The 13061-nt window shown below is 40.5% G+C and overlaps 1 protein-coding gene across 2 annotated transcripts in view; it reads left to right on the top strand.

The window, feature by feature from the left end:
• Positions 1-3578, top strand: part of spon1b (spondin 1b) — an 83808-nt gene extending 80230 nt beyond the window's left edge. The window contains exons 13-16 of one of the 2 annotated variants that reach the window (XM_076733583.1): positions 614-781; positions 1232-1390; positions 2724-2996; positions 3084-3578. In XM_076733583.1, the coding sequence (XP_076589698.1) occupies positions 614-781; positions 1232-1390; positions 2724-2996; positions 3084-3247 (764 nt within the window). In that variant the 3' untranslated portion in view covers positions 3248-3578. Of the gene's footprint in view, positions 1-613; positions 782-1231; positions 1474-2723; positions 2997-3083 lie in introns of those variants that run through there. The other variant, XR_013077288.1, reaches the window with a different exon arrangement.
• The last annotated feature ends 9483 nt before the right edge of the window (positions 3579-13061 follow it).

Genomic DNA, 13061 nt, shown 5'->3' on the forward strand with positions numbered 1-13061 from the left:
ACGTACTTTTATATACTTCACTAAAAAACTTACATACAAAGTGTATGATCAGCTTCTCACATAGGATGCATTGTTATAGACAGACCAACGCATCCATATATAAAGTTATATATATATATATGTATGTATGTATGTATGTGTGTGTGTGTGTGTGTGTGTGTGTGTGTATAATTTTCTCCAGCTGTAACATTGCTTGCATGTTGAAACATATATATGGTTTATAATAAAACCATATTATAACATAATACTATAACAGTATGAAAGGGCATAATATGTGCCTTTACTTTTAATACTTCATGTACATTTTGTTGATAGTTTTACTTGGACAGAAAACTTAATCAAGGAATTTTACAGTGATAGTATTTCTGCTTTTACTTGTGTAAAGGATCTCTGCACTTCTTCCACCTCTACTATTATATATACTACTATTTGTTATAAAAGTCCTGTCTGGAGCAGAGGTCATAGAGTGCTTCACAATCAGAAAGAATAGCAACGCATGAAATACAGACAGTAATATAACAAGAGTAATAAACAGAAGTAAATAAAACCAAACTGTAAAGGCAGTGTTCACTTTGTGCAGTAATCAGTTTTTGGTATTTCGTGCTTCCCACAGCACCCAGCAGCTGTGTGGTGACGGAGTGGGGTGAATGGGACCCCTGCAGCGTCACCTGTGGGTTGGGTATGAGAAGACGTGAGCGTATGGTGAAGATGCCTCCCATAGATGGATCCATGTGTAAGACTGAGGTGGCTGAAGTGGAGAAATGCATGATGCCAGAATGTCGTAAGTGATCAAATATTTATTTCCTTTCGTTTGCTATTGTAGTATTAAACATTCATATCCTGAGTTTTTTGCATGAATATTTGTTTGCTGCCCCGGTCCCAGCTTGTTTGGAACGTGTTGCTGGTATCATTCAGAATAAGCATATATTTACAGAAATCAAACATTATATATATTGTCTTTGAACTATTCTTTTATTTATGTATATTTTATACACAGCGTCCCAAATTTTTTGCCATTGTAGAGTGAAGTAAAGTAAACTTTGTGTCCCTGAGAGGGAATTTGTCTTGCTGTAGATGCTGTACATGAGTATGAATCAGTCCAGATAAGTAATCATGAATATTTCACATGCTTTTTATTACATAAAGCTCAGAAATGCTAACAGTTTAATCTGATAATGCACACCAACTGCGGTACGTCTGTTTGTACCCTCGTGCTTGTGTGTGTCAACAGATACCATCCCTTGCATGCTGTCGCCCTGGTCCGACTGGAGTGAGTGCAGTGTGACGTGTGGGCGGGGTGTGCGAACGCGTCAGAGGATGCTGAAGTCTGATCCTGCAGAGTGCATCGAGGAACTGGAGCAGACGGAGAAGTGCATGCTGCCTGAGTGTCGTGAGTAACAGAACTGCAGCCTTTCATTAACAAACCTTCAAGAAGAACGTGCTGACAGTGCGCGAGTCAAGAAGCAAGGAAAGGTCAGTGAGTTTAAATAAGTCCTAAATGAAAGTGGACTACAACCAATACAGGCCTGCTTGTGCAGAATGATTTACTGTTGATTTCTTACAAATTTACCGTTTTGTCTAAACCGCTGAACAAAAGGGAAATTACTGATTAAATTTCCAGCTGAAATCATTAGTTCATTTTTCGTAGAGGTAATTCCTGGTTCAGCTTTGAAAGGCTGTGCTGCACTGTACAGTATGTTTATTATGATAAAATGACACTAGTTTTAAGTTTAAACTGAGGGTTGCAAACTGTCCAGTATGTGTGTGACACCCTGATAGGTGTTTCTGACACATTTTTGTAAGATTTTTTTTTTCATATTTATTAATGCATTAATCTAATCTATTCCAATGGACTTTTTTATTACAAACAGGAGCAATGGCCAAAGTTACATAAATGTATAAAAACTCTCTCATAATTTCCTTTTACCCACAGAAAGCACCTGTGTTAATCTGACTGTCAACAGTGGCCAAGCCACACTTGTCATCCATATATCATTTGGCCCTCTGTCTTTCCCATCTCGATAGCCAATGACCTGGATGGATTCTCCATATTCACACTGCATTCAGTAATTATTCAGTATGCCCCCTTCACTTTACATCTGACCTTGGTAATAAGTAGAGCTATTTGTCATGGAAGTGGCAACTTGTAGAGTCAGAGGTAGCAGAGGGTTGAAAATGGTTAACACTGTTATTGAGCAGGTCAGAGAATTACGAATAATGAATTCACAGGGATTCAGATTGAAAGCACCCCTGCATTAAAAAGAGTGCAGAGGGCTGCGTGAGCGAGAGCCTTTTGTTTAAGGTACAAACAAGATACGCTACAATAAGTCCAGATTAAATACCAGGGTCATGAGTTTGAAGCCTCCTCAGATGCCAAAACCCTGTACAGCAGTTATAATACTCAGGCAGACAGGACGTTTTCTGGAAAGTCATCATGGCAGCAAGCATTTTATCTTTCGGCAGCATCGTGAAGTAAACAGTTCAAGTCTGTTCATGTTACAGAATCTTGATACCAAGGATCTGACCAAGGAATTTTAATATTTCTGGACCAGCACTTAACATGTTTTGACTAAAGCTGTGGTCTTCAGACTGTTGTGATGGAAGAGTGAACTTCACTGTAGAACAGACTGCATCCTCCATCTGCAGCTCTGTATTTGTTTCCTTCTTACTTTCCTCGTCTGCCTCTCCTTTACTGGTTCTCCTCCTCGTGTTCTTTCTTCCAGCCATTGACTGCATGGTCTCTGAGTGGTCCGAGTGGTCGGAGTGCAACAAGTCCTGCGGTAGAGGACACACCATTCGGACCCGTATGATCAAACTGGAGCCACAGTTCGGGGGCAGCGCTTGTCCCGAGACCATCCAGAGGAAGAAGTGCAAGATCAGGAAGTGCCGGACGAAAACGAAGGAGGAGAGAGGAGGTGGAGGTGGAGGAGGGGGAGGAGGAAAGAGAAGGAGAAGGGGCAAACAGGGAAGAGATGCAGCGGTGGAGGAGCAGCCAGGTTGGTGGGAATAATCTGTTGTTACTATTATTAAGGCTGACCTGAGATCAGAGTTGAGATGCTGCTATCAATGATTTGTTCCAACAGGTTGCAGGATGCAGCCGTGGACCAGCTGGACAGACTGTACCAAACCATGCGGAGGGGGGATCCAGGAACGTTTCATGATGGTGAAGAAAAGAGCTAAAGGCACTCTGATGGCCAGCTGTAAGGACCGGAAGGAGATCCGCGCCTGTAACGTTCATCCCTGCTAGGGGGCACTACTGAGCTACAGAGGAGGAGAGAGGAGGAGCAGGTTAAATGTATGAGTTGTGAAAATATGGGTTGATTTGAAGAAGATGATGATGGGGAGAAATTTTATGAGTACAGGGAAGTGAGGTAAGGGTGAGATGAGGGGTTAGTTTGACACTTTGAAAAAAAGAGATGAGTTTAGGTACATGGAGGAAAAGAGAGGAGAAGAGGGAAAAGGAGAAAAAGATAATATGCTGTTTAGTGAAGCCATTGTAGGCGTTTAGTTACCAGGGCTGACTTTTACTTTAGACCACAATGGAAGTGTTAGAGTGTACTTTTTAGAGTTTATGTGACTTCCCCCCCCAAAAAACAGCTTTTCAGGAATTTTAGAAAAATACACAACTACAGTAGCTTTGCCGTTAAAACACTGAAACACTGGCTTTCAGTAGTTTTGGTCCCTGGGGTATAAAATAGGTTGGGACTGGGGTCCCGGCATTTCTCGGTATTCTCGTCAAACTCTGCTGCAATTTTCTGAGGAAAAAAACTCCACAGGAGCCTGGGATTTTTGGCATGTACTGACACAAAGATACCTTCTCCCAACACCATTAATGATGCCATGCGAGCGTTGTAGCTAAAGTCTGCCCTTGAAATGGCATCATCACCATAATATAAAATGATCACCATGATATAACTCAATCATTTTATTAGTTTAGCAGTTTCTTCTGATACTTATTCATGTTAAAATGGCAGCCCGCTGTTGTGTGACTAAATACTTGTAGATTAAGTGTGAAAGAAGCAGAGTAATACCCATCGTATACCCACCTCTGCACAGAGGGATTTACCATATACCTTCCTAAAATAGCCACAGATATGTACATCCTGTAGGGCAAGACTATAGCCAATCATGTCACTCGCGTCATCTGGAGTGTTTGTCGGGGCACAAAAGACCTTTGTTCCGTGACTTTAGCCTTTACAGCAGGCAACATAAGTATGCACTTAAAAAGGCACCAAGTCTGGGGAGAAGCACTGTCTCAAGGACAAACAAAAGTCCATTGTTTTCATTTCAAAGCCCATGAACTTGAAAGAAATGGATGATTATAGCTAAAACGATAAAGTTTGCTAAGTGGGAACACACAACTACAAATAGCACACAGCAAGGCACAATATCAAACAGGAAAAACTGTGAAGATGAAAATGATAACACTTAGGAGATTCTGGGAGAAGATCTCCACGGTGCATTTTTTCCACCTCAAAGAGTTTACTTCTAAGAGCACTTGTTCTACTACCACTTAAACTAAGGAATAACATCAGAAAATCTGGATGAAAATCCCTGGAAAACAGCATTATATTCCCAGGAACTAATAATGTTAGACTCACAGACAAACGGTCAACCCCAGCCTCGAGTATTTAGTTACTGTCACTTATTTAGAAAAAGCATAAACAGACTAAACTGAAGATGTAGGTCTTTGCAGACATAGATGCTCATACAGGAGGTCTCTAAAGACTTATGGATGTACTGTATATCTACTATCTAACCAACACTTTTAAATGACAGGACTGTGTAAGTACTAAAAACCACTTTCCCTAATAAACAGATACATTTAAATGGAGGTGTTTTATACTGTTAAAATTAGTCTTTATATACTGTACTGCTGTTCATCTGTCGTTTCAGCTGATGTAGCATTAAACCTGCGATAGCTCTCACTCTGTCAGACCTTATTTTAGCATGTGAAAAAGATGATTATGTTTGATTGGACATTCTGCTTTCTCTGCCATAGATATTGTCTTAAAACAGATAGCTAACTGACTGTGTGTGCCTCTGCCGGTTCCTGAAAACACAGACAGACAGAGCCTCAGATGTGTCACATCTTACACATATGCTGTGCTGCACTGGTGCAGAGTTCTGGCTGTAAAAGAGGTTGTATGGAAAACATTGCAGAGGTTTCTGCAGGATTTAAAACTTTAGGACAGCTCAACATACAGTAGACTGTTACTGGGGCCTTGGTTGCAACACAATTCATTTCCGTGTATTGTTTTTATTGCGCTTTTCACCGTATTGCCATGATGAAAGTGATCTGTAAAATCTTTTTCAGTATAACTTTAGATTATGTTGCAGTTGTTTTCCTCTGTTTTAAAAAGAATGTCAACACCAAAGTTTTATTTTCTGTAGATGTTTTCTTGACTTTCTTGCATTCACTCTTTTCTGTTTTTAGGCCTCTGTCTTTTATTTCTTTGCCTCTGTATCACTTGTCTATTTTCTAAGAAACCACCTTTACAATAAAAGATGTAAATGTGAAAATAATGATGTCACTGGACTTATTTTCATCAGGTCTAATGTTCTGTTTGGGCGCTCTCTAGCAACATATCTAATATTTATCACTTATTTCATGGCTGTTTTTTTTTTTTTTGTTGACAGAATTGCTTATAAATACATAATTGTGTCAACAACTGTCCAGTGGCATTTATGTATTCATTTTTTGATAAGGGTACAGCCATTATTGATTGCATGGTCATTGGAGTCTGAGGCTCCAACGGCTTCCTCAGCTCTGGTAGTGTACTTACAATGTCACGCCACTAGAGGTAGCTAAAAGAATGTAAAATCATATAAACCATGAGGAACTCATGGTCAACATGATGGTGGGAGCAGCATAGAACTGCTTCAAACTCAAACATCATGTCTTAGCAGTTTCATAATCAAGCTGATGTAAAACAATAGTTCCATCTTGGCATCCCTCGTGAGTACTGCTCTTTGTCCTCCTCAGTGTGATTTGACTCACAAATCTTTCTTTTTTTCACACCAGTTTCCTTACATGAACATTAACCAACAACAGGATGGATAAAACAACATTACAGCAGGATTCATCACGCATAAAGACAAAGTTTTAGGGAGGCAGTTGAACAATTTGCACTTAAGTAAAGGTGAAAGATTTGCAGGTGACATTAAAGAAAATTGTCAAAATCACAACAGCAGAGACTGATCTGTCCTGATTGTGAGTCCTTTGTATAGTCTGTCCCGATGATTTCAATGTCAAAAACACCGTCAGAATTGTGGACTTTGATCATAAAAAACAACGAACCATAAAAATATTTCAGAAACTGCCAAAATGCAGATGCAATTCATAAAAATCAGGGTTTTCGCGACTATTCTAAGCATTTTTTCACTGTGCCTAAGCTAAACAAAAAAAAAATTATGCTTCTATTTTTTGGTGTCTCACACACACACACACACACACACACACACACACACACACACACACACAGAGAGAGAAAGAGAGAGAGAGAGAGAGAGAGAGAGAGAGTTGTGTTTCCATCATTTTCGGAGACTGACTCTAACCTTATCCTTAACTGTACCCTAACCTTAAGCCAAGTCTTCACCTTTAAATTTAATGATTTACATACAGATTTATGTCCCCACAACAGGAGTAGTACATCACACACACACACACACACAGAACACAGAGTCATGTTGAAGAGTTCATCTGAGGGAGCGAGAAGCAGCATGTTAGCAATAGCTCATCCCTTCAACAAACTCTCAGAAGTGCACCCTCAGATGGAAGATGTGAGTTTGTTTTTGGCGTCTTTGTGGCTGTATGCACAGTCAGATATTCTGTTGGAAAAAGTTCGCCTGCGCTGCCTGAACATGACAGTAGCCTCTGTCAGACCCACTAACCCGATGTGTTCGAGCTTCATGTAGAGCAGGGGTATTCAACTAAAATTCAAAGAGGTCCGGTTAGAGAAAATTTCCTAAAGCAAAGGTCCGGAACATCATAATGTCATAACGTTATGATTTGTGTGATATATATACTGAAGTAGCCTAGTAGTTGTATCAACATCTGCATGTAATCAACATCTGATCAAATAAAGAAAGTACAATTCAAAAACATTTCGACAGTATTTATTGTCACTTAACATTAAACCAGGCAGATTTGAATTTAAAAATGAAATAGAGAAATTAAAATGTTTTTTGAAAAATTGTGCATTATAAAAGAAAGTGTTTAATTTTAGAAAAAGTAAAAGTGAAGCAACAGCTTGAATATTTCTTTTTCTTTGTTAACTTTCACATCTTAACAGTCTCAACTAATTTGAAAATAACAGCTGAACAGTTATACAGTTTCTCTTTCTTTCCCTCTTTTCCCACTCTCCACACTTTTTGTTGTTAAACCTGGGCTGGAATGGTGTCAAGGCCATCCTCATACACACGTGCAGGTGCTCATTGGTGAGCCTGGAACGATATTTAGTTTTAATTATGTTCATCGTGGAGAAAGCTGCCTCACAGCTGTATGTGGAGCCAAACATGGTCAAGATGTACAGGGCTACTTTCCTCAGACCTGGGAAAGCTGTCTCAGAGACCATTTGGAGCCAGAATGTGGCAGGGTCAGTTCTTCCAAACTGCTCCTTCAGGGCCACATCTGCTTGGAGATCAACCAGTTGCATCTGGAGAGGCCCAGCATTTGCCCACTCGCTTCTTTCTTTTTCTATCTTTCTAACTTTCTAATTTTCTATCGTCTCTCCGTTCGCTTCTCACTCCTCATCTGACTGCAGTCAGAGTTGCTATGTTTATCGTCCGCAATGCAGAGATGCGATTGGCTGGGTAGCATCACGTGGGATGGCTTAACTCGCATGCAATTGGTTTGTGTGTTTCCTGAGCCGCTAAACCGGTGCCTTAAAGACTAGAAAAGTTGCGCCGGTTAAAATATAAGTGTAAGTGACCCCCTGGATGGAAACAGGGGTCACCGGTGCCTTGGTTCTCCTCAGGTCCACCAGTTCCTTAGTCTTTGCTGGTGGTTCCGATGGTTCCGCTCACACAATGTGACAAAGTTGTCCACAGCAGCCCTGTACTCATCCTCATCACCCCTACTGATACATCCAACTATTGCAGAATCATCAGAAAACTTCTGAAGATGGCAGGTCTCTGTGCATGATCTTGAAGACCCCGGCAGGCCCAGGCAGAACGTCTCAAGTCACTGACAAGACAGTAGGCCTAGGTCCAGGCTGTTTCTAACATCAATCAGAAAGCATCGTGATGATGAGCATAGTTGTTCGTTTTTTGTTTTTAATACGAGCGCCCCCTGTACAGGGGGCAGCGTGAGATGCGCACAGTTCAGATGGTCAATGCTCACACTATGAAGCACCAACCCTAACTTGTAGCAGACCAGAATAACGAGGAAAAACTCAGCTAAAAGCCTCCACCAAGCATTGCCACCCAAACGAAACATAATTCATACCCCAAGAAATTACACGGGCATGTAACAAAAAGACGAAAAGAGCGGATGTCCACTTTAGAGCGTCTGCTCATTTCACCACTTCACACAAACCACACATGCTTGGTATCATATGAAAGCAGAGAACCCCCTGATAAGATGTCTGTCTCCTCACTTTGTGACAGAACACTGTGAAACTCGGCGAGCTAGCAGCCAAAGAGTAGTAGAAAAAAACTTCGCTAAATCATCGAGTCGATCAAGTATGTCTTACCTTTGCTGTTTTGTGGTCAAAAGTCATATTTCAGCTCACAAAAACGCTGCTAGTGTCTCTTCCTATGACTCTGCGTTAGTTTGAGATCAATCACTAAGGTCCTGGTTGTTTACATAAAGAGGAGGGGGTTTCTAGAGTGGGGGGGGGGGCGCTCTTCATGTGATATACTATCTCTGGGGTTACTTCCTTCTGGATCGTCATTGGTGTTACTTTGGTGAATTTGGGTGCTGCCCCTCGAATCTCTTGACTCTGACTGATTGATAGTGGTGTCAATCATCAAAATTGACCAATGGGTTGCTGAGCTATTGACCAGTGTAACTGCGCAGTTAGTTTCACCGCACCGTCGCATTTACACATGAATGGACAGAGCGCTCACAGAGGACACCGCTGACCAGTCCGAGGTGTTATTTTACTGTTTTATTTGCATTTCATCCTTTTATGAGAGATAAGAACAATAGCAAGCAGAAAAAAAGGCTGAAAAAGTGTTTTCAACAGAGGAGTTTCTCTGTGTGCTTGGACGAGATAACGGTTCTCTGTCCAGATGTGCCCACATGAGTGCCTGGACACACCTGTGTTAAAACATCTGTAAAACTGCTCAGGTTGATTTTTGTAGGCTGTACTTTTGCACAGTTACTCATCAGATATTTCTTTACTAATTCTAGATGAATTTGGCTACTATCCCATGATTTAAAGGTGGTTTTCACTCTAAATAATGTTTTTTAACTGTACAACTGTATTTTAGCCCTATAGTAGATGGACCCCCTGATACAGGCTTGCCCACCCTCTGGCCACCCCTTCTATAAAAGTCTAGTTCCGCCACTGCCAAGTAACTGGTCACAGTGTGTTACGACTTTGGGTTCGAACTGGAGCCACACAAACCACCAAGAAACAGGAGTTCTTAATTAATTCAAGGTGGGTTTATTTTCTTTAACATAATGAAGATGATGATGATTGCCATGGTTCTAAATAAAGAAACAGGTTATAGTAAAATGACATGAATCCAGCTTTCAAATAATGTCAAACTCATAAATCACATTTAACAAATAAGTTAAAGAATGCAAGTCATCGTTCACCTTGATAATGATAACAAAAAGTGTTCGGAAACAAAGGGAGGAAGTCCAAAGCCTGAACTACCTGTAGCACCTCTTGTGGAGTGGGACAGGAGGGACGCAGACTCGTACTTTATCACACAGTGAACCTGTCCAGGTGGAACTATGCAGTTTTCTCTGCTATTCAGTCAGTGTGTCTTGTTTGTTCCAACATGTTCCTGTGTCATCTTACACACAGAGACAATGATTCAGATTGATTTTACGACAGTTTACTTTATCAGATGATGATTTACAAGTTTTAGAGGGTAATGTGATTTTGCGATACCAGTGGCTGTACACTCCTGCCACCTTTACCCGCCTTTACCCCTCTGGACGTCAAAGATTAATCTATCTCCACCAAAACTTAATGCAGCAGTGCAGGAAACGCTCCAGAGCTGCAGTACCATCTCCCTGTTGAGGGTTGTATTCCATGTGTTGCATAAATAACACATTACAAGGAACACTCACCTGAAATGAACCAAGAGCAATGAATTACTTTGACGCTCAGTCATGATTGTTTGTTCCAACCTTTGGAATGTGGTGATGGGAGTTCTTCCTCTTTTCACTAAGTCAGATCATTTGGCTCAGCTCACAAATAAGAGCCGACTCTTTCATTGTGTTGTGTGTTGTGATAAATAATGTCTCTCTCTTCTTCTTCTTCTTCTTCTCTTTCAGCTCCCAAATGGCCCTCCATGTAGCACCGCTTCTGGCATTCAGGTTTTATGATTTTTGATTGGTTTGTTTGCTTGATGGGAGGTTCTTCTTGATTTTAAAACTTTGAAAATATATATATACAGTGGACCAGTGACGTGCGGTGAGGTTCATGACTGGTGAGGCACTGACTCCTCTGGAGTCAGATGTAAAACTATATGGTCCCAAAATAGAAGCTTATATTTCAATTTTGACCTTAATTAAAACATTTAGTTGTTTTAAGAGCTTTTAATTATGCTTTAATCAATTCCACACTGTTCAATGATACGATAGCAAGAAAAACAAAAGAATATTTAATGGAAGGTCAAATTTGATTTTTTAAGATTTAAATGTTTTTTTGTTTTTCTGGCTGATCTCTCTTTTTCTAATTAAAATTGAACATTCACTATTGCCCTCTGCATAGGAGAGCACGCAGCGACGTGCATTGCGCCGAGCTCAGCGCTGCCATTTATCAGTGCAGCATGGTACTTTCTGCCTCACCTGGAGCATTTTCACTGCGCATTTATGGCCGATATAAAGACAGACAGCAATGGGCATGTGCCAACTGCCTGTGTCAGTCAGTGTGTGTGGCACAGCGCTGTCAGAAGTGAGGCACAGCTCATCGCTGCCTCACCCCACCCTTCTCCCATGGAAACAGGGAATGTGTAAATTTTGCGATTTTGACCATAGAAATGTTGAAATCATGCAGTAAACAAATTTATAGAACAGTCATGAGTTTAATTGATTCTGACCTGAATTTTATCAGCCAGTTAAAGCTCATTACCAAATCAGCCTACTACCACCTGAAAAATATAACCAGAATGAAGGGATGTCTGTCCAAAGAAGACATGGAAAAACTGGTTCATGCATTTATTTTCAGTAGGTTAGACTATTGCAGTGGAGTCTTTACTGGCCTAAACAAAAAATCAATTAGGCAGCTACAGCTGATTCAAAATGCTGCTGCACGAGTCCTTACAAACACCAGAAAAATGGACCATATTACACCAGTCCTCAGATCACTACATTGGCTTCCTGTGAGTCAAAGAATAGACTTCAAAATCTTACTGTTGGTCTACAAAGCATTAAATGGTCTAGGACCGAAATATATTGTAGATTTATTAACTCCATATGAAGTATCCAGACCTCTCAGGTCATCAGGGACAGGTCTATTGTGTGTTCCCAGAATGAGAACCAAACAAAGTGAAGCAGCTTTCAGTTATTTTGCTCCTCACCTGTGGAACAATCTCCCTGCACACCTGAGGTCTGCACCAACTGTCAGCTCATTTAAATCAGGGTTGAAAACATTATTATTCGCTACAGCTTTTACTTAAAGTAATCATTTTAAATGCTAAATTATTGTCTTAAATGCTAAATTATTGTCTTTTACTGGCTTCTGTTTTTAATGTTCCTTTAATTGTATTTTATTTTTATTTTTCTATTCTCTTCTAATCTCTTTCTTTCTTTCTTTCTTTGAAATGTATGATTTCAATGTATTTTTATGCTTCTGTAAAGTACTTTGAATTGCCTGGTGTATGAATTGTGCTATACAAATAAATTTGCCTTGCCTTGCCTTGCCTAAGTCCGAATTTCCCCCTTTTAACAAATTTATAAACCACAGCAAGTTTTTTAAAATTATATTTTAACAGGTGAGGCACTGCCTTCCCTGCCTCCCCTGACTGCACGTCACTGCAGTGGACCCATGTCTCAGCATTTCATTCATTTCTGTGAAGAAATTGACTTAAAAAAAGGGGGCTGGCTCTTAGAGCCAACTCTGTCATTTCAGTTTTGGGGCCCGGGCCGGTTGTAGGCAGTAGGGATGAGCGATTACACCACTATCTGTATCTGTATCTGTTCAACCATCTAAATGATCTGTATCCGTATCTGTACTCGGAGTGTGTGGGGCCTAAATGGAAGTGGGCGTGGCAGTAAATCGGAATTCGGAAATGGGTGGGGCTTAAATCTGTAAATTATTTTAAGTCTGAAATTGATATACAATAAAAATATATCAATTTTTATATGTGTGTAAGTGTGTAATTGGTCTGTAAGACTGTTTGTTTTTTAATGATCTGTGCGAACTTGGTGATTCATGCAAACATCCAGTGATGACAAACAGGGAAATAATATGTCAGCCTTGTTCACTGTATTCTTCTCAAAAACACCACGTTCAGTACGAGCAAAGTTTTCCAACTGACTTTATATCACCAGCCAAACTAAGAGCAAGCAGACGGTAAAAAAAAAAAAAAAAAAAAAAAACCCGACCGGAGTGGAGGCAGTGACCGACGCGACACGAGCCGTTTTCAGCTCTGTCTTGTCAAATGCACCACGTACGCTACGAAACAAGTCATGAGAACAGAGCAGAGCGTGGAGACAGTCAGTTACCCAATGAGGATTTTCCTTCAGCGCGAACACGGATATTGACGAGTTTTACTCGTATCATGCTCGTACTCAAAAATGCTTTATCCGTAGGGCTCAACCCTAGTAGGCAGGCATATATGAGGGGCAGTCAGAAATGTGAAGGGGGCATCATATGTACACATCATGCTCCAGCACTTTTTCCCCCCTGTGCTTATAGTAACAGTGTTTTCTT

Source organism: Chaetodon auriga, chromosome 6 (assembly GCF_051107435.1).
Source record: "Chaetodon auriga isolate fChaAug3 chromosome 6, fChaAug3.hap1, whole genome shotgun sequence".
In the NCBI taxonomy this organism is placed as follows: Eukaryota; Metazoa; Chordata; class Actinopteri; order Chaetodontiformes; family Chaetodontidae; genus Chaetodon; species Chaetodon auriga.